We start from the raw sequence: 21,335 nt of genomic DNA, 5'->3' as shown, positions 1-21,335 counted from the left end.
ACGAGGCGGGTGTCCCTGGGGGGGGAGACCCCTGGGGGAGGGCGTGGCAGCCCACTCCAGTGTTCCTGCCTGGAGAGTCCCATGGACAGAGGGGCCTGGCAGCCCACAGTCCCTGGGGTCGCAGAGCCGGGCACGACTCAGCACACACACGGTGCGTGGCTGCCGAGAGCACGGAAGGCTGCTGGCTCTCCGGGACTGAGGCCTGCCGTGCTCTTCCTCTCCTGGCACTGCGTAGCCAGGTGCGGACACTCAGGAAGGCGTGGCTGGACGGTGCTGAGGCTCGCGGCGCGGGGCTACAGGGGGTGGGGGGCGGGAGTGGGGTGCCCGGCTGCTGGCCGCTTCCTCCTGTCTGCCCCCCAGGGCCCACCCTGCGTGGCTGTGGCCCAGGTGGGAGCCTGGTCACTCAGGAGGGGTCTGCAGTCCAGGTCAGAGCTCCTGGTCGTGGAGGGGCAGACCCACAGTGACTGGGCAGAGACCTGGGGTTCGGAGCTCTGTGGGGCTGCCCTGCACGTGGGCTGGCCAGGCCTGAACGCTCTTATCCAGGACCTGCCGTCACCCTGCTGACCTGGGAGGAGCCGGGGCTGCGCCTGACCCGGAGGGGCATGCAGAGTGTGCTGCCCACCAGGGAAGCGGCCCTGGGGCCTGGCCGAGCCGACCCGAGCTGACCGCCACGGGCCAGGTGGTTCTCACCTGTCATGCTGACCCTGCAGCCCAAACCCAGCTGTGGTCCCCAGGGCAAGGTGACCTCCTGCCAGCCGGCCCCTGGTGGCCAAGAGCCCAAAAGAGAGAAGCTGCTTCCTGCCCCCGAGATGGGGGATGCACGCACATGAACACAAGCCCCCTTGGAGGACACACAGTGGGGGCCCTGCCCAGCATGGTGGCCGCGGGAGCAGGTGGGAACCGGGAGCCCTGGCTCGGACACCTCCTCCTTGCCCGCAGCGCGCGGGGGCCGAGCCCTGACCCCGCCCCCAAGCCGAGACAGGCGCTGGGCTGAGCCCCGCCCCCCCCCGCCCCCCAACAAGCGGAGACAAGCGCGGGGCCGAGCACCCTCCCCCCGCTCAAGCCGAGACAAGCGCCGGGCCGAGCACCGTCCTCCAAGCCTGGACAAGCGCGGGGCGGAGCCCCGCCACCCCCAAGCCGAGAGAAGCGCGGGGCGGGGCCGAGCACCCTCCCCCCCAGCGGACGCAGGGCTCACCGGACTCTGGGCGTTGGCCGCAGGGTCCCCGGAAGCCTTCTGTCCAGCCAGCTCCTGCACGTAGCTGTGCACGTCGGGGCCGAAGCAGTCGGCCTCATAGAAGGCACTGCACCAGCCGGGGCTGCAGCTCAGCGCGCCCGGTGGGGCGGGGCTCACCGCCAGGCCACGCTCAGGGGGCTGGGGGGGCCGGGACTCGGCCTCGCCACCCCCCGCCAGGCCCCCGCCCTGCAGCTGGGCCTCCGGCTGCCGCTCCCTCCCGGCTTTGACGGACTGTTGAGGCCGGAACCCCACTTCGAAGTTGCCCCGAGAGAGCTCATCTGAGTCCACACCCGGCTTCTCCTTCCCTGGACAGAGGAGAGGGGGTCACAGTGACGACGTGGGTTCCGGGAAACAGTCCAGCCCTGACTGTTGGGAGAAGCGTCAGGTCCCGAGGAGGGGCTGGGAGGGTCCTCGGGGTCCCCTTCCCAGTGGGCCGCTGTGCAGGGCGGAGTCAGGACAGAGATCCCAGGGAACCTGGGCCTGTTCTCAGACGAGGCAGAGGGACCTGGGAACCCGGGGTCCCCGCGAGCAGCGGGCTGTTCTCGGGCACCTCCACTGGCGCACGGTGCCCGAGCGTGCGTGCTGTCCGGGGGCCATCCTGCGCGTGAGCACAGCCGCAACTGCCTGGCCCCTAGGGCTGGGACCCGTCCGATGGGCTTTGGGGCGTCATCAGGAGCCTGGGGCTCCAGCTTCAGGAAGCACCTCGATGTCTTAAATGGCTCGTGTCCAGCAAGGATGCCATTGTCACCCCGTCACCACACTGCTGCCCCAGCCCTCGCCCTTGCCACCCACTGAATGCCTGGGGAGCACTCCCCCCACCCTCCCCCCACAGAACAGACCCCCTGGAGGAAGGTCTCACCCCAGATGCTGGTCTCCCCCGGCCCGAGGCACGAGGCCCTCCTGCTGGACGGCGAGCAGCTGCTCGGAGCACAGGCCCCGCTCCCCTCGAGCTGCGACCCAGTCTCTTCGGAAGCACTGCCATCAGGACGGAGGACCCTGCAGGAGCCCCTGGGATCCCCCCCCCGAGTCTGACCGGAGGTGCCCCTGGGTGGAAGGTGGGGACCTCGGGACGGAGGCCCTGCCCGCACCTCTGGGACAGCCTGGCCGCAAACATGGTGGACACAAGCCCTTGGACAGAGGACCTTCTGGGCACCTGTCTCCCCTCGAGGCCCCTCCCGCAGTGCTGTGAAAACAGGGCTCGGCTGGGGTGGAAGGCAGGTGTGCGTGGCCCTCAGTGTGGGGTGCTGGGGGCCCAGGAGGACTGAGGCTGAGACGGGGCTTGGGCTGGCCTGGGAGTCAGTGCGCCCTGCCCTTCCAGGCAGAAGCCTGCCAGGTCCCCTGCCCACATCGCGCTCTGTGGCCCCCCAGGAGGGGTTGGGCCACAGTCACCGGGCCTGTCCTGTGAAGAGGGGGCCAGGAGCGCTGGGGAGGGGAGCCCACCGGCCCTGACTCCTGCAGCTGCCACCTCCCCTCCGACTCAGGAGGGAGCTGGGCAGCTGGGGGGGATGATGTCCCTGCAGGGGCACTCGCCCACGCCCCAGGGGGCCGGCCCAGGGAGGGGAGGCGCCCCCTTCCCACCAGAGGAGCGGCTGCACAGGCAGCGCTTCGGCCAGAAGGGGGGCCGTGGTGGCTGCTCTGGGGAGGGCGCCCAGCTGGGCTCCGGCAGGAGGCGAGCCCCCGGGGCAGGCGGGGGTAGGGGCCCAGGCGGAGGAGCTGGGGGTCCGCGCCAGGAGGGGTCTTACTTCCCGGAAGGCGGCGTCCGTCCGTTCACCACGTTGAAGAGGCTCTGCAGCAGCCTCTCGCCCCAGTAGAGGTCGCAGAACTTTTCTGATATGGCCCCGCAGAACGTGGCGTAGGTGAGGTCTTTCAGGGCGTAAATGTACTCCCCTGCGTTGGCGGGGGGAAGAGTCAGGATGCGGTGAGCAATTTTCCGGGTCCGGGGGCTGGTGGGTCAGGGACCCTCCTCCTGTTCCACCCGTGCTGGGCCGCATCATGGCGTTGGGCTCCACGGTGATCTCCCCCATCCCTGCGTGCCCGCCCCTGCTCCTGGGCCGTGACCCTTGGTACCCATGATTAGAGCCTCCAGCCCGCGGTCCAGGTAGCCGTCGAAGGCAAACTCCTCCTGGATGAGGCGCGTGGCCTCTTGCAGTGACGCGCAGGCTGCCCCCTCCGGGAGGGGCGGGGCGTCCACGCTGGATGGACAGAGCTTGCGGTCTGCTGGCTGGGGCGCCTCGGGCTGGCCTCCTGGGGTGGCCCCAGGGCTGTCTGGATTCCCTGTGGCCAGGGAAGGGCCCTGTGCGGCTAATGGGGGCCTCTCAGGCTCCTGGCCTGCCTCCTGGGTGGTCCTGCTTCTAGGTGGCTCAGCTGGGGGGCGAGGGCTGGCGGGCGCTGTGGGGGGCCCAAGCCCATCAGAAGATGCTCGAATTGGGATGGGCTCCTTGGCCCCTCGATCCTCAGAGAACTCCTGTTTCTCCAGGGGCGGGGCTGGGGCTGGAGATTGTGGTGTTGGCATTGACGGCCCCTCTGGTGGGCTGGCGGGGGTCCAGGGGCACCCCTGGGCTGAGCCTCTTGGTGCTGACTCCCTGAGGGGCCCTTGGGGGCTGGGCGCCAGCTTCACAGCTGTCTCTGGGCTAGGGGCCGTGACGGCCTGCTTCCCATCGCCCTGTGGGTCCAGCCGGCCTCCTGTGGCTTCTGGGCTCTCCGCTGGCCCTGAGGTCAGGGCGGGCCTGTCCCTGTGAGTGGAGCAGATGACGCTCAGGGGGCGCCTGGGACCCCTCCAGCTCCCAGGAGCGGCACTCACCTGGAGACAGCTGCATCTGCAGTAAGGACGATGGGCCTGCAGTGACTGTCTGGAGAGGTGAGCGCCTCTGGGAGCAGCACGGCCCCTTGGAGGCCAGAGGGCTGACCCGGCACTGGGCCCTGCTCGGCCACAAGCCTGCTGTCGTCAGCGATCCGCATGAGGTCTGGGGACAAACACGGGGTGACCGGGGTGGGCGAGGGCCTTCGTGGGGGCCGGCTATCGGGAGTGCTGGCCATAGCGAGTGTGGGCCATCGGGAGTGCGGGCCTTAGTGGGTGAGGGCCTTTGTGGACACTGCCTTCATGGGGGCCGGCCATAGGGAGTGCGGGCCTTCATGGGCACTGCCTGGACGGGCTCAGCAAGCCCAGGGCCACTGCGAGGGAAAATCCAAGGAGAGAGGCTGAGGGAGGTGCGTCCAGGGCTGCCCCGAGCTGGCAGGGAGGGCGCAGTACTTGGCTGCGTGGCTGGAAGGCTGGAAGAGGTCAGTGGCCCGGCCGCAGATGGGAGGCTCTGTGGGCCGTGTGCTGGCGGGGTGCACTGGGAGACACAGGCCGTGAGGCAGAGGCAAGTCGCCCGCTCTGGCCGCTGGACACAGGGAGGCCTGAATGCAGGGTCAGAGGAGCCGGGGGGTGTGAGGCAGGGTGGCTGGGGGCCAGCTCTGGACACGCCGTCTGGGGTCCTTGGCCACATCCAGCGTCCACGCGGGGCTGGACTCCTGGAGGCAGGGGCGATGACAGGCCCGGGGCAGGGGAGGCAGAGAGGGCCAGTCCCAAGGCCCACCTGAGTTAGGCCTGGGTGCGGCTGCCAGGCTGGGGTCCACCTCAACCACCGAGAAAGCGCGCTGCAGACCAACGGTCTCCTCTTCCTGGTAAACCTGGGGCAGAAGGACGCGGCCAGCTCCGCAGGATGAACGTGAGGCCCCGGAGGCGTGGCCTCTGCAGCCTGAGCCCCCTCAGCGCCCACGGGCCTGGCTTCTGTCTCTCTGGAGCGGGAGCCCCGGGGCACATGGGCTTCTGGGAGCAGCGGGTTCTGCTGGTTCCTGGGGTGGGGGCCGGTCAGGCCTGGGGCAGCCAGGCCTCACGTGGATGAGGGTAGCGAGTGCACGTCGCATCCAAGGGACGGTGTCGCCACCGTCAGCACGCCCGGAAGCTGAGGGTCACTCTGCGACCCCCAGGGCGTGCCAGGGGTTCAGCAGAGACCAGGGCGGGGGCCTGGCCCCCCGACAGCGGCACAGTCAGGCCAGCGGATGGGGAGTGACCTGCTGCCCTGGCCCGGGGTCTTCTCCTCCTTGAGCAGGAAGAGCGGGAGCCTCTCCCGACAGCCCGGTGTAGCGCAGAGGCTCTGCGGGGTCTGCCGTGCCCAGCTTACCTGGCAGGTCCGCGCCCTCAGGTGGGCCAGGATCTTGCGGCTGTCCATGCCCCGCTGCAGGAGGTAACCACTACAGGTCTGAAAGCAAGCACAGCCCAGCATCCAGACACACGGCCGCGCTGTGCACTCTCAGGGTGAAGCCGGTCGGAGTATGGGGTGGCAGCCGGAGGCCTGGGGGCTTCTCGGCAGGAAGACCCCACAGCACCCCTTCGTGGGGAGAGCCTGGGGGCTGGGCTGCGATTCAGAGTCCCCGGCTGTCCTGGCTGTGGTCAGCTGGGACGCCACGGATCGAGGGGCTACACCCAGCCTGGTGGACCCGTGGGGGAGTATGGGGAAGTTGGGCATGTGGGGTCCGTGCTCGGCCCAGGCTACCCCTTTCCACCCGGCCGGTGGATGCACTGGAGACCGGGACAGGCTGGGAAGGTCGTGAGATGAGCAGCAGGGGCCCCTGGCCCCCCAACCACAAATGAACCCACGTGGTCCCCGTCCAACCCTGACCTCCCCCCGAGACGAGAGCCTGTCCGGCCCCCCACAGTGCAGGTACCTCGATGGCCTCCGAGGCAGAAGGCCGCTCCTGGGCGCTGCGTCTGGCCATGTGCAGGAGGAGCGTCTTGAGCCTGCGTGGCAGGGCCAGCTTGCGGTCTTGGGGGACACTGAACTTGGCGGCCGTCCACAGGACCGCGGCCACACAATATACAGAGGCCTGGGTGGGGAGAAGGGTGGGCCGCGGGCTCAGAACTGCCCACGAGCGGGGGCTGTCCTCAGAGCCTGGAGGCCCCACCACAGACCCTGAGCTACACGCCAGGCTCTGGCCTGGGGCTCTGACCAGTACCCACAGGCGTCAGAGCCTCAGCATGAGCAGGAAGACCTGGGCCCCGGCCACACCTTCCAGCTTGCTCTCCACGAAGGGACGGTGGCCCCGCGGGGGCCTGAGGCCCAGAGTCCACCAAAATCCTACCGTGCTGCTAAATGCTGACAACAGGCTCCCTGAACAGAAGCACATCCTCCCGGTGCCCACAGAGGTCTGTTCTAGGATGTGCTGACACGAGGGGCGTGGCACACACACTGGAGTGTGTCACGGAAGGGCCGATGCTCCTCCCTGCAAGCTCGTGCAGTCGGCCGCTTCTCCCCGAGGACCCCCCTGATTTCCATCTGACTCTTGTATCTGCAGCCGACCTGTGACCAACACGAGCTTCCGACCTGCTTGGGGCCAATACCTTTGTTTCTCTCAAAAAGTGAAAGCGAAGCCAGAGACACAGCGCCCTTCTGTGCCGAGTCCGGTGCCCGTGGCCGAACCCCGCGGGGTCGTCCGGGACCCGACGCACTCTGGTTCAACCTTGTCATATTCGTCCAGGACAGCTGTCATTAAGTCCAGCCAGCTGGCAAGACGAGGAATCAAGCCCTGAGTTCAGCGCTGGTGGATGTCCATGGTGTGAAGACTCAGCGTGGCCGGGTCCCAGCCGTTGGTGCAGTGGAGCCCGGGGGTGGGGGACACGGGGGCCCTTCCTACGGGGCTCCCGCCCGGAAGCACAGACACAGCCGACTATACCAACTCATTGTCCAGTCGCTCAGTCGTGTCCGACTCTGCGACCCCATGAATCGCAGCACTCCAGGCCTCCCTGTCCATCACCAACTCCCGGAGTTCACTCAAACTCATGTCCATTGAGTCAGTGATGCCATCCAACCATCCCATCCTCTGTCGTCCCCTTCTCCTCCTGCCCTCAACCTTTCCCAGCATCAGGGTCTTTTCCAATGAGTCAGCTCTTGGCATCAGGTGGCCAAAGTACTGGAGTTTTAGCTTCAACATTAGTCCTTCCTATGAATATTCAGAGTTGACTTCCTTTAGGATGGACTGGTTGGATCTCCTTGCAGTCCAAGGGACTCTCAAGAGTCTTCTCCAGCACCACAGTTCAAAAGCATCAATTCTTCAGTGCTCAGCTTTCTTTATAGTCCAACTCTCACATCCATACATGACCACTGGGAAAACCATAGCCTTGACTAGACGGACCTTTGTTGGCAAAGTAACATCTCTGCTTTTCAATATGCTGTCTAGGTTGGTCATAGCTTTTCTTCCAAGGAGCAAGCGTCTTTTAAATTCATGGCTGCGGTTACCGTCTGCAGTGATTTTGGAGCCTGTAGAGTCTGACACTTGGTCCCCTTCCCCACCTGTCACGTGGCCGGACGCCCTGATGCTAGGGTTTGGGTTGAGTTTTAAGGCAGCTTCCCCACTCCTCATCACCCTCCAGAGGCTCTTTAGCCCCTAATTTAGTTCAGGTCGGTAGGAAGTTGTTAGTTTTGAGTATTTATCAACTTCCTTCTAATTTTGAGGTAACTGTAGATTCACACAGCTGCAGGGGATGACCCAGGGAGGCCCAGGTGCCCTCCCCCAGCCCCGGCGGGGACGCCCTGCAAGGCTGGGCACAGTGCCACAGCCAGGCCCCTGGTGTGGACCCCACGCAATGGGAGCTCTGCTGTCACCAGGATCCAACCTGTCCCCTCCAGCCTTAGTTGCTGGCGACGATTCCTCTGTTCCCCAGTTCTTAATTTTGTCATTTCACATGAATGGACCTCCCGCTACACAGCCCTCGGGGCTGACGCTTCTCTCTCGGCTCCATCACCGCCGCCACTCTGTGGGCTGCCCTGCGCCCGCTGAAGACATCTGAGCCGAAAGACCTCCAGGCTTGGGGCTGTGGCCGGCAAAGCCGTGAACAGTCGTGTGCAGGACTTCATGCGAACACAAGCTTCATGCCTCTAAGAAAGACGTCCGGGTTGTCCGGGTCCCCGTGGCAACGGATGGGCGTCCCCACTGCTCCTCGCCCTTGCGGGCCTTTGCTGTTGTCAGTGTTTGACTTTAGCCTCTCTGCTGAGTGTGTGGTGGGAACTCACTGCTCTACTTGGCATCCCGAGTGCTGGACAGAGTGCGACATCTTTCACGTGCTTGCTTGCCATACGATACCTTCTTTGGTGAGGTGTCTGTTCAAAATTATTGTGACAATATACAGCCTTGATGTACTCCTTTCCCAATTTTGAGCCAGTCTGTTGTTCCATGTCAAGTTCTAACTGTTGCTTCTTGACCCCTATATAGGTTTCTCAAGGAGCAGGTAAGGTGGTCTGGTATACCCATCTCTTTTAAGGATTTTTGTTGTGATCCACAGTCACGTAATCAAAGGCATTAGTGTAGTCAGGGAAGCAGAATAGATGTTTTTCTGGAATTCTCTTGCTTTTTCAGTGATCCAATGGTTGTTGGCAATTTGATCTCTGGTTCCTCTGCCTTTTCTAAATCCAGCTTGTACATCTGGGCGTTCTTGGTTCACATCCTCTCGAAGCCTAGCTTAGAGATTTTGAGCATGTCCTTGCTAGAAATGTGAGATGAGTGCAATTGTGTGGTAGTTTGAGCATTCTTTGGTATTGCCCTTCTTTGGGACTGGAATGAAAACTGATCTTTTCCAGGCCTGTGGTCACTGCTGAGTTTTCCAAATTTGCTGGCATATTGAGTGCAGCACTTTAACAGCATCATCTTTTAGGATTTGAAACAGCTCAACTGGAATTCCATCACCTCCACTAGCTTTGTCTGTAGTGATGCTTCTTAAGGCCCACTTGACGTTGCACTCCTCGATGTCTGAATCTAGGTGAGCGATCACACTATCGTGGTTATCTGGGTCATTAAACCCATTTTTGTACAGTTCTTCTGTGTATTCTTGCCACCTGTTAATATCCTCTGCATGTTAGGCCATACCGTTTCTGTCCTTCATTGAGCCCATCTGTGCATGAAATGTTCCCTTGGTATCTCTAGTTTTCTTGAAGAGATCTCTAGTCTTTCCCATTGTATCGTTTTCCTCTATCTCTTTGCACTGATCGCTGAGGAAGGCTTATCTCTCCTTGCTACTCTCTGGAACTCTGCATTGAAACGGGTGTATCTTTCCTTGTCTCCTTCGTCTTTCGCTTCTCTTCTTTTCTCAGCTATTTGTAAGGCCTCCTCAGACAGCCATTTTGCCTTTTTGCATTTCTTTTTCTTGGGGATGGTCTGGATCACTGCCTTCTGTACAATTTTACGAGCCTCCATCCCTAGGTCTTCAGGCATTCTGTTGTAGACTTTTAAGAGTTCTTGGCGTAGCTGGGATACAAGTCCTTGGTCAGATACGGGTTTTGCTCCCGTCTGTGGCCTGACTCCTCACTCTCCTAACTGCATCTTTTATGGAGCAGAAGCATCTAATTTTACTGGAGTCCAACATCCACTAACTTGGCTTTGTACCTACATTTTTGCCTAGATTCTCTCCTCCATCATCTTCCAGGAGTTCTACAGCTCTGAGGGCTGTGGCCCATTTCGAGTCAGTTTTATGAAAAGCGCCAGGTCTGCGTGAGGATCCCGTTACATGTGGATGTCCTGTTGTCCTAGCACCGCCTGTTGAGAAGACTGTCGCTTCTCCCAGGATGGCCTTCGCTGCTTTGCCGAAGACCCGTTGACTGTGTTTGCGTGGGTGTTTCCGGGCAGTCTTGTTCTTTTTATTTGTTCCGTTATTATTTGCCTTTCCTTTTGCCAAAGCCACACTTGATTACCGTCGCTTACAATCAGTTTTAGAACTGGGTGGAGAAGGAAATGGCACCCCACTCCAGTGTTCTTGCCTGGAGAATCCCAGGGACGGGGGAGCCTGGCGGGCTGCCGTCTATGGGGTTGCACAGAGTCAGACACGACTGAAGCGACTTAGCAGCAGCAACAGCGGCGCCAGGCCTCTGACTTTGTTCTTCAATTCTGTGTCTGCTATTCCGAGTCTCCTGCCTCTTCACATAAACCTTAGAATCGGTTCATCGGTAGCCACAAAATAACTTGCTGGAATTTTCACTGGAATTGCATTGAATCTATAGATCAAGTTGGGAAGAACTGACATGGTACTAACATTGAGCCTTTCAATCTATGAACAAGGACTGCCTTCCCACTTTCTTAGCTTTTCGGTTTCTTTCGTATTAGCTTTGTTAGTTTTCCTTATATGTGTCTTACACACACGTGTGCATGCTAAGTCACCGCAGTCGTGTCTGACTCTTTGCGGCCCCCTGGTCTGAGCCCTCCAGGCTCCTCTGTCCATGGGATTCTCTAGGTAAGAATACTGGAGTGGGCTGCCAGGCCCTCCTCCAGGGGTTTTCCCCACTCAGCGACTGAACCCGTGTCTTTTACGTCTCCTGCACGGGCAGGCAAGGTCTTTACGACTAGTCTCACACACATCTTGTCACATTTACACATGAGTGATTTTTTTGGTGCTACCATAAACGGTATTGTTTTTTAAATTTCAGATCTTAATTGTTTGTTGCTGGTAAACAGGAAAGCGAGTGACATTTGTATCTTCCCTCTTTTACCTGTGATCTTCCTATAACTGCTCTGTTCCAGATTCCTGTGAATTCTTCGGGATTCTGACACGATTTCAATCATCTCAGCTGTAAGCAAAGAGAGTCTTCTTTTTTCTTTCTCAATCGACACACGTTCCCTTTTCTTGTCCTGTTGCTGCGTTACCTGAGCTAATACAGATCTGCACACGTGTAGGTGTACACGTCCGTGCACGTGGAAAGATGCTCTGCTTCACATGGCATTTGGGGGATGCAAATTAAAACAATGAGTTACCACCACACGCTCAGTAGAAAGGCTAAAATCAATGTAGCATATTGAGGAATGATGAGAAGGGACATTCTCGCCTTTTTCCCAGTCTTAGGGGTAAATTATCTAGCTTCTCACTGTTAATTATCTGTTGGCTATTTTTGTAGATATTCTTTACCAAGTTGAGGAAATTTCCTTCTGTTGCTAGTTTGCTGGGAATTTCTATTATGAGTGAGTGCTGAATTCTGTCATAAGCTTAGTATCTCCTGATACAAACAGATGCCTTCTCTTCTTTAGTTCACGTGATGTGTTACGCTGACTTCCAGCGGTTGAGTCAGCCTTCCACACACGGAGTAAATGTCATTTTGCCAATTTTAAATTCTGATGAAAAGTTCAATTTACCCATTCTTCCTTCTATGGAGAAATTTAAGGATAGTGCTTCTAGTGCCAAGTCTAACAACTCCACCTAGCCCTCCATCCCAAAATTTTTCTTTTTTTTATCAGCATTTTGTGGCGTTCAGCATACAAAGTCTGTACATTCTCTGTTTGATTTACATCTAAGTATTTCACTTTTTTGAGTGATTAAAATGTGTGGCGTTTTTAATTTTAGTGTCCACATGCTCACTGCTAGTACACAGAAATAGTACAGTTGATTTTTGAATGTTTATCTTATAGGCTGTGACCTTTCAGAACTTACTTCTAAGTTGTGGGAGGCTTTTCTTTTCTGTGGATTCTTTGGAATGCCTTTGGGTTTTCTATGGACAGTCATGTCATCTGCACACTGCATTATTCCTTCCTTCCTGGACTCGTGCTTTCTTGTGTCACTGCAGTGGCTGGAACTTCCAGTACAACGCTGAGTGGGGTGGAGTCAGCGGGCATCCTCCCCTTGTTCTGGGCCGCACCCTTTCCACTAAGTATGGTGCTAACTGTATGGTTCTTCTGGTCGATGCTCTTTGAGGAAGTTTCTTCTATTCCTATTTTTCGTTGTTTTTTTTTTTTTTTAAATAAATAGATGTTAAATTTTGCCAAATTAGAGTTCCAAAGAATAGCAAGAAGAGATAAGAAAGCCTTCTTCAGCGATCAATGCAAGGAAATAGAGGAAAAGAACAGAATGGGAAAGATTAGAGATCTCTTCAAGAAAATTAGAGATACCAAGGGAACATTTCATGCAAAGATGGGCTCGATAAAGGACAGAAATGGTATGGACCTAACAGAAGCAGAAGATATTAAGAAGAGGTGGCAAGAATACACAGAAGAACTATACAAAAAAGATCTTCACGACCCGGATAATCACGATGGTGTGATCACTCACCTAGAGCCAGACATCCTGGAATGTGAAGTCATGTGGGCCTTAGAAAGCATCACTACGAACAAAGCTAGTGGAGGTGATGGAATTCCAGGTGAGCTGTTTCAAATCCTGAAAGATGATGCTGTGAAAGTGCTGTACTCAATATGCCAGCAAATTTGGAAAACTCAGCAGTGGCCACAGGACTGGAAAAGGTCAGTTTTCATTCCAACTCCAAAGAAAGGCAATGCCAAAGAATGCTCAAACTACTGCACAATTGCACTCATCTCACATGCTAGTAAAGTAATGCTCAAAATCCTCCAAGCCAGGCTTCAGCAGTACGTGAACCGTGAACTTCCTGATGTTCAAGCTGGTTTTAGAAAAGGCAGAGGAACCAGAGATCAAATTGCCAACATCCACTGGATCATTGAAAAAGCAAGAGAGTTCCAGAAAAACATCTATTTCTGCTTTATTGACTATGCCAAAGCCTTTGACTGTGTGGATCACAATAAACTGTGGAAAATTCTGAAAGAGATGGGAATACCAGACCACCTGACCTGCCTCTTGAGAAATCTGTCTGCAGGTCAGGAAGCAACAGTTAGAACTGGACATGGAACAACAGACTGGTTCCAAATAGGAAAAGGAGCACGTCAAGGCTGTATATTGTCACCCTGCTTATTTAACTTCTATGCAGAGAACATCATGAGAAACGCTGGACTGGAAGAAACACAAGCTGGAATCAAGATTGCTGGGAGAAACATCAATAACCTCAGATATGCAGATGATACCACCCTTATGGCAGAAAGTGAAGAGGAGCTAAAGAGCCTCTTGATGAAAGTGAAGGAGGAGAGTGAAAAAGTTGGCTTAAAGCTCAACATTCAGAAAACGAAGATCATGGCATCTGGTCCCATCACTTCATGGGAAATAGATGGGGAAACAGTAGAAATAGTGTCAGACTTTATTTTTTTGGGCTTCAGAATCACTGCAGATGGTGACTGAAGCCATGAAATTAAAAGACGCTTACTCCTTGGAAGAAAAGTTATGACCAACCTAGATAGTATATTCAAAAGCAGAGACATTACTTTGCTGACTAAGGTCCATCTAGTCAAGGCTATGGTTTTTCCTGTGGTCATGTATGGATGTGAGAGTTGGACTGTGAAGAAGGCTGAGCGCTGAAGAATTGATGCTTTTGAACTGTGGTGTTGGAGAAGACTCTTGAGAGTCCCTTGGACTGCAAGGAGATCCAACCAGTCCATTCTGAAGATCAGCCCTGGGATTTCTTTGGAAGGAATGATGCTAAAGCTGAAACTCCAGTACTTTGGCCACCTCATGTGAAGAGTTGACTCATTGGAAAAGACCCTGATGCTGGGAGGGATTGGGGGCAGGGGGAGAAGGGGACGACAGAGGATGAGATGGCTGGATGGCATCACTGACTCGATGGACGTGAGTCTGAGTGAACTCCAGGAGTTGGTGATGGACAGGGAGGCCTGGCGTGCTGCGGTTCATGGGGTCCAAAGAGTCGGACACGACTGAGTGACTGAACTGAACTGGATTGGACTGGATGTGATCATGGGGTTCTTCTTTAGCTGGTTCGTATGTTGGACTGCACTGAGTGGTTTTCAAGTACTGAACCATGCATCCCTGAACTCACATCCCTGGAATACTCCTACTTGGTGTATAACTGTTTCTACACGTCAGTGAATGCTGTTTGCATCTGTTTGTTAAGGGCTTTTGCCTTTATCCTCATGAGGAACTATAGGCATATTTGTTGCAGTATCTTTGGTTTGGGCATCAGGGTAGTAACAGCTTCATAAAATGGTTTGGGCAGTGTTCACTTCTGTGCTTGGAACCGACCGTGTGGACCTGGCATTAGTCCCTCTTTACATGCTGAGCAGAGCTCCCATGCAGCACCGTCGGGGCCTGGGGATTCAGAGAGTAAACTCGCCGGTTCAACCACCTCAACAGTGACGGGGCTAGTCGAGGTCTATTCATCTTGGTGAGCTGAGGCAGCTGATGTCTTTGAAGAACTGGCCCGCTCCGTCTGAGTCATCGCCTGTCAGGGGTCATCTGTGGTGTGCCACCTCCCTTTCGGTGCCTGCAGGGTCTGCGGGCGCGCCCCGTCCTTCCTGACCGTAGCTCGTGCCTCCCTGCGCGTTCTGCTCGTCAGCGAGTTTCTCAGTTTCCCTGGTCTCTCCGAGAGCCGGTCCGTTTCGCGCTGGTTTCCTTCACGCTTTTCCGTTTGCACTTCGTTGACTTCCGCTCTCCACTTCCCTGCTTCTTTCTTTCCGCTTTGGGTCTGTTTCGCCCTCCATCTCCTTGGTGCTTGAGGTGCGAGGTTAGATCACTGCGTTGAGACGTCACTTCGTTTCAAGTTTTCAGCACACAAGTCCTGTACACGCTTTGTTAGACTTACAACTATTTCATTTTTTAGTGATTGTTGGAGGGAAAGTGACAATGGCAAAGTCCCAACTCTTCCTGAGGCCTCCTTGGGCACTGCCCCTGCGGGGGGAGGGGCACTTCTCGATGCCGGGAGCTCGGGGGTCACAGGCTGGCTGCTCAGCCTTCTCCGCCAGCACCTGGAGGGGCAGGCTGCCTACCCCTTGTCCTGCCACTCTAGCTCCAAAGTATGGGCCTCCCCTGGGCCTGAGCAGATGCCCTTCATCCTCCACGTGTGAGGCAAGCGCCCCTGGGCTCTCGGGACCACTGCTCCCGGCCAAGCCTCCCCGCACACCCCCCCCCACCTGCCTGCCACCCACTCCCGCTTTACAAACCGTGTGCTTGGGGGGCCGGTTAGTGGTCCTCACACCGGGCCCGTCCTCTGCCCTTTCCCCACCAGGCTCTCTGGACAAGGTGTGGGCACCATGGGGAGGGGAGTGCGGGAGGTCAGGGGAGGTGTGCGGGAGGTCAGGGGAGAGGGTGCGGGAGGGCACAGGAAGGGGCTGCACGCGCCCCAGGGAGGGGCTGCGGGAGGTCAGGGGAGGGGGTGCAGGAGGCCATGGGAGGGGTGCATGAGGTCAGGGGAGGGGTGCGGGAGGTCAGGGGAGAGGGTGCGGGAGGGCACAGGAAGGGGCTGCGGGCGCCCCAGGGAGGGGCTGCGGGAGGTCAGGGGAGGGGGTGCAGGAGGCTATGGGAGGGGTGCATGAGGTCAGGGGAGAGGGTGCGGGAGGGCACAGGAAGGGGCTGCGGGCACCCTGGGAGGGGTGGGAAGAGGCGAGGAGGGTGGAAGAGCCCTGGTACCTTTTCAGTCATCAGCTTCTGCTCTTCGACCTCGGGAGCCAGGAAGAACGCGTTGTAAGCGCCTGAGAGAGAAGACCCCAAACCCTGCTGAGCCTACTTCAGCGCGGCTGTGGGTGCTGCCGCAGCCCCCAGGCAAGCCCGCTCACGCACCGTTGACAGGAGGCGGCCCGAAAAGCACGGCCCCGTCCTCGGCCACCAGCACGGAGTCCAGACACAGGCAGGCTGCGGAGGAGGCACGGGTCAGGGCCCCCGAGGGCTGGCCGAGCCAGGGGCAGGGCAGGGTGGCTGTCAGGGCGCAGGTGCTGCGGGAGGAGGGGGGCAGAGGAACGGGGCCCGCGCGCTGAGTGCTGCCCGGGAGGGTCCTCGAGCGAGGCCGGCCCTCTCTACCCACAGCCGAGGCTCACGGGGCCTGGGGGTGGCCACACCGCAGCGCCTGCCCCGTCTGTCATGTGCCAGAGCCATGGTGGGGCCAGAGACATCTCTCTGCCTGGCAGGGCGGAGCTTCGGGGGCCACAGAGCATCACAGCACCCAAGACCACCCCCACCCGCCAGAGGGGACAGCGTCACCCCTGCTGAGAGGACGTGGGCTGAGCCCCCCACGCGGCTCCGGCTCCACTGCAGGGTCCCCGCTCTAAGGCCCACACATTTTAAGCTGCACTCTGACCCCCTTGGTCCTGATACCAGAGCCGACACCCCAGGCTGCCCCCGGCTCACAGGGTGGACACGGCTGCCCAACCCCAGGCTGTGCACACAGCACACGGGTGAGGGAGTCCACTCAGCCCCCAGGTCCTGGGCCAGATGTGCTGGGGTGGGTGGGCTGGGGGAGGACCCGCGGGGGGCGTCACCTGGGTGCTGGCCGAGCGTCCGCAGGGTGCTGAGGCACGCGTGGGACAGAGCCCAGAGCTCGTACTCCTTGAAGGGCCGGCCCAGCTTGGTCAGGAGGTCCTGCAGGGAGACGCCCTGGGGGTGGGGGAGTCGCATTCAGGGTGCAGGCAACGGGGAGGGGTTTACAGGGCAGGGACCGCCTCCAACACGGTGTGTGTGCTCCTCCCCCCGCACGACAGGCTGGCGGAGTCCCGGCATCCACACAACAGGCACTGGGGGCGAGTGGACCGTCCAGATCCCTGTGCACGGCCAGCGGAAACGTAAAACGTGCAACAGTGTGGAAACCGCACGGAGGCCCCTCAGAGAGGCAGGTGCGGAATTACCGTCCACTCCAGCAACCCCGCTTAAAAGCGAGGTCTTGAGGATGTAGTTGTACACCCACGCTCAAAACAGCGTGATGCACAAGAGCAGAGAAGTGGAAGAGCCCAGGTGCCTTTGGGCGATGGACGGACAAGCATGATTGGTCCATCCACTCGAGGGACATCGCTGAGCCCTAACGAGAGGGGAATTCGGACACAGCAACAATGCAGATAAAGCCTGGTCAGCGACACGCCGGCCACAGAGGGATGCTGATTCCTCCCACATCACAGACTGAGGGGTCACAGCCAGAGGCAGGAAGCAGATGGGAGGGTGTCAGGGCTGGGGGAGGGGAGGAGGGGTCCATGCTCAAAGCGGGCGAGTTTCAGTTTGGGAAGATGAGAAAGTTCTGGAGGCGGTGGTGGTGATGTTCGCACAGCAGTGTGAGTACCTGCTGCCACCCACCTGCATACATGAAATGGTTAAGACTGATTTCATGTTACGTATCCCCTTTCCTTGTGACCCCTATCCCATAAAAGTCCCAGAATCAGAAGACTGACTTTAGCTGGGAGGGAGTTCTCTGATTTGGGGCCACAGGGGGAGCTAGGCCAAGCCGCCACCCTCGGACACAGACGTGCGTGTTTACAGGAAGGTTCGGAGGTGGTGGCTTCACTGCTCCCAGGCTCCACTCTACTCCAGGGTGCAGCCGCCCTGGTCCTGTGGCTCCCCTCCCCGGTCTCACCCAGGCTGTGCCTGGCCAGTGGCCTGGATTTAGGGGCACAGGGCTCCCCAAGTCTCCTGCTATACGTGGGGTTGGAGCAGCCAACTTTGCAACCAGGACCTGCTCTCCAGAGATCTGGGTCCCTGACCACCTGACGAGCTGTGGCCTGTGTGGGGGCCTAGTCATCAGAGGTCTTTGGGGCAGGAAAGCTGGTGGCTGAGACCATGGCTGGGCTCCCCATCAGCCATGGGCTCTGCCTCCAGACACCACCCACCCTCTGCAGGGTGGTCCCAAGCCTCAGTTCACCCATCTGGGACGTGGGCTGTCGTGAGGCTGTTGGGCATTTGAAGGTGAGTGGGGACCCTGGCTCAGGCCTGAGGTTTCTCACCCCGGAGCCTGGCTCTATGTACACAAGTGCGGCTGTGTGGGTGGACACGGTGGGGCGGGGCGGTGGGCCAGTGTGGGTGGGGTGGACAGCGTGTGGGCCTTGAGCACGTGTCAGTGCGTGCTGGGGTCTCCAGGAGGGATTTCCATTTTAAAGTAACCATATTTTTCATGTAAATTACCCTCAGGTGCTTGTCAGGGTATGAATACAAATGTAACTCAGTCAGCCCTCCCCTTGAACCTCTGGGTCAGCAGTGAAGTTCCTCAGCCGTGTCTGACTCAGGGACCCCATGGACTGTAGCCTGCCAGGCTCCTCTGTCCATGGGATTTTCCAGGCCAGAATACTGGAGTGGGTTGCCATTTCCTTCTCCAGGGGATCCTCCTGACCCAGGGACTGAACCCGGGTCTCCACACTGCAGGCAGACTCTTACCATGTGGCCCACCAGAGAAGCCTGGGTCACAGAGGGGGGTGGGATGAGGCTGGGGAACAGCACTGCCCCACATACACCCGTATTTGGGCCACAGACCCCCAGGCGGCTTTGTCCCGAGATGCTCACGGGGACCCACCTGGGGGGAGTGACTTGCTGGGGCCAAGACTTCCGCCCACAAGAGGGCTGAGGGCTGCTGCAGGCCACTCAGATCACCCGCGGTCACGCTAAAAACACACAAACCTCCTGGACGCTGGCTCTACAGGCGTTCTCTGTCCTTCCCAGCTTGCAAAGAGACAGCGCCAGGACAGAGGAGCCTGGTGGGCTACGTTGGTAGGGTCACAATGACTCGGACACGGCTGAAGGGACGCACGCCGGGTCTGGAAGATCACCGCCCCACCCGCCACCCACCCGCCACCCGCCCTCCACCCGGAAGACCCCACCTCCTTGGGGAGACCCCACCCCCTGGTCACGGTGGCTGCTCAGAACTCTGTAGGAGGAGAACGCTGCTCAGGCCCCATGGTAGAAAATCCGCCTGCAGCGCAGGAAACCAGGGTTTGATCCCTGGGTCAGGAAGATTCCCTGGAGGAGGGCATGGCAACCCACTCCAGTATTCTAGCCTGGAGAATCCCATGGACAGAGGAGCCTGGTGGGCTGCAGTCCATAGGATCGTACAGAGTCGGACAAGACTGAGCGACTATCACCTTTCCAACCAAGCTTGACAGGTAAGCAACCTCAACCCACATTTTTAATTAATTTCTAACTTAAAGACGCCCCTGAGCACCAGGGCTGGCGAAGCAGAGCGGAGACAGCCCTTGGGCCTCCTCCTGGAAAGGCTGTTCCCTGCGCCTCTTTGAGAGAAAAACTAACCCAGCAAAGGCATGCCTGGTTCCCCGTCTTAAAGCTTGGAAACTGAGCCCAAGTGAAGCTGAAGCTGCCCTCCTTCCTTGGGGTAAATGACCAGCACTTGGAGGGCACCCGTGAGCGTGCGCAGGCCCCACACGGCGTGCGGGACCCGGTCACCCGGGACCCGGTCACCCACCTGCTCGGCGGCCGCCCTGTCCGGCTCCCCGGCTCCATCCGCAGTTCCCTTGTCAGGCTCCGAAGTCCCTGGGTCTCCACCTGCGTCTCGAGGGCCCTCGGAACCAGGCGGCGGACTTTCCCGAGCGGGGCTGCCGCTGCCCACCCTCTTGTCCCCTCGGTGACGGAGCTCGAGCTCTCGCTCCAGCCACAGTCTGGATCCAGGCTGTGCCTGGAAGCTGGAAAAGCCATGTTTCCCCTCTGGAAAGGCCTTCTTGGGGTCTGGAGAGAATTCCGATGCGGGCAGAGGGGTTTTCACGCTGGTCAGAGACAGGCAGAGGGCGCCGGACTCGAGGCCATCGGGCTGGAGCCGGGGGAGCGTCCGCACCTTTCTCAGGCGGCTCTTGTCCGAGAAGCCTCTGTCTTGGTCAGCCACAGGCCGCTGGGCGTCCAGGAGGAGGCAGGCCAGCCTCTCGGGGGCCAGCTCCTCCTGACCCGGGCTCTCTCCGTTCTTCACAGGGGAAGACAGCAGAGCCTTGGAGGGCGGGGTCCCGGGGTGCTCCAGGCCTTCTCTGGTGGGGCTCAGGGGCCAGCCCTCCGGGGCAGGCAGGGCCTCGGGGTCAGCAGAACAGTCCCCCAGCTGCCTTTTGGGCCCTGCACCTCTAGGGGCCAGTCGCCCCCTCCAGGTGATGTCGCTGACATCTGGCGGAGAGCAGGGCATGGTCACTGCGGAGGGCAGCAGCCTGGATGGGCCTCTCCCTGCCTCCCCTGCTCACGGCCACCAGTGAATGCACTGCTGCAGGACCCCTGGCCACACACAGCACCCCCCCACCCCCGGACTGGTCCAGAGACGCCCTGGCCTGTCTCCTTAATCGCACCATCCTGGCTAATTAATGAGCCTCCAAGGCTCCGGTGCCCCACCCCCACCTCCACCAGGGATGAGTTTCCCGCAGGGGAAACGTTTCCTAAGGCCTGTCTAATCACCTCATCCAAAAAGCACATCGTTTTGCTATTATAATTACACGAGCGATCCTCCCCAAAGGAATAAATTAAACCTGGCTGCAGTCCCGCCTCATCTTGATGCACAACCTTCCCCGCACACGTCTCTGTGTGAACAGCTCTGTGTGCTCCTACTCCTGCAGCCTCCCGCCCTGGAGCCTCCCCGCTGTTAGGACCGCCAGCAGGCCCGGTGCCCCTGCAGCGCCACGAACGCCGACTTGGCGGGAAAAGCTGCTGCTTGGCTGGGAGAGGGGCCCTGCCGCCCCCAGAGGCTCTGCCTCCCCCAGGTTCCTCTCGGGCTCCGTGCTTCGAGCACAGCTCACAGCAGACGCTGGCACTAGTTCAAAGTGCCACTCGAGAGTACACCCCAGAGCCGTGAAAGTCCCAGATGCTTCAGCAACAGCATGTGTGGCAGGAGCTCGGTGGCCGCCAGAGGATGGTGCTGGGTCCATGGCCCCAAGGCCCACAGAGCAGGACAGAGGTGAGGGGGTGTGAGCACCCACTTCCCAGATGCCCTGCCGCTCACCTCTGACTGGGTGTGCGTGGGTGCGCGTGTGGGAGCTGTGGGCGTGCGCTGTGTGTACCTGCTGAGTGGTCTAAATAGGTGTGTCCGAGTTTGCACATGTATGTTTCTGTGTGTGCTGGGGGGGCACATGTGATCTGTTCGGATACACGTGCATGTAAGTGTGGGCGCTTCCACGGTGTGAGGATGCTGGTGCTGACGTGCACACACTCACACGTGCACGGCTGCATGCGCGGTAGTGCCTGGGCACGTGTGCTGGCCCGCTGGCGGGTGTGCTTACCTTGGAACGCCCCAAAGGACTCGATGGAGAGCACTCTCCTCCCGGCGGCCGACAGGCTCCGGCACAGGCGGCAGGACGACGTGAGCTGCATCTTCTCCTCGCACAGGGCGATGATGCTCTGCGGCGGGCGGTGCTCAGCCCGCGCCCTCGCCCCGGGGCGGCCCCCACCCCCGCCCGCTAAGCCTTCCAGGCTCTGGGGTCACGGGCCGGGGCTGGGGGAGCTTACGGATTCTGTCCCGCCCATGACCATTACAAGGTGCACCCTTAATCGCCGAAGTGGAGTAAAAAAGTC

The 21,335-nt window shown here is 59.2% G+C and overlaps 1 protein-coding gene across 1 annotated transcript in view; it reads right to left on the bottom strand.

The window, feature by feature from the left end:
* The window catches only part of KNDC1 (kinase non-catalytic C-lobe domain containing 1), a 51,758-nt gene that overhangs the window by 15,298 nt on the left and 15,125 nt on the right, over positions 1–21,335 (bottom strand). Inside the window, exons 5-17 of the mRNA XM_052660974.1 lie at positions 21,044–21,161; positions 19,264–19,943; positions 16,352–16,466; positions 15,657–15,728; positions 15,507–15,568; positions 5,945–6,103; positions 5,401–5,478; positions 4,813–4,906; positions 4,035–4,197; positions 3,302–3,966; positions 2,977–3,121; positions 2,094–2,209; positions 1,196–1,539 (exon numbers count right to left, since the gene is read on the bottom strand). Coding sequence (XP_052516934.1) covers positions 1,196–1,539; positions 2,094–2,209; positions 2,977–3,121; positions 3,302–3,966; positions 4,035–4,197; positions 4,813–4,906; positions 5,401–5,478; positions 5,945–6,103; positions 15,507–15,568; positions 15,657–15,728; positions 16,352–16,466; positions 19,264–19,943; positions 21,044–21,161 — 2,811 coding nt within the window. The remainder of the gene's footprint in view (positions 1–1,195; positions 1,540–2,093; positions 2,210–2,976; positions 3,122–3,301; positions 3,967–4,034; positions 4,198–4,812; positions 4,907–5,400; positions 5,479–5,944; positions 6,104–15,506; positions 15,569–15,656; positions 15,729–16,351; positions 16,467–19,263; positions 19,944–21,043; positions 21,162–21,335) is intronic.

This window comes from Budorcas taxicolor, chromosome 23, assembly GCF_023091745.1.
Source record: "Budorcas taxicolor isolate Tak-1 chromosome 23, Takin1.1, whole genome shotgun sequence".
NCBI classification, from domain to species: domain Eukaryota; kingdom Metazoa; phylum Chordata; class Mammalia; order Artiodactyla; family Bovidae; genus Budorcas; species Budorcas taxicolor.
The sequence above is the reverse complement of the archived record's forward strand: the minus strand, read 5'-3'. Positions and strand labels throughout refer to the sequence as shown.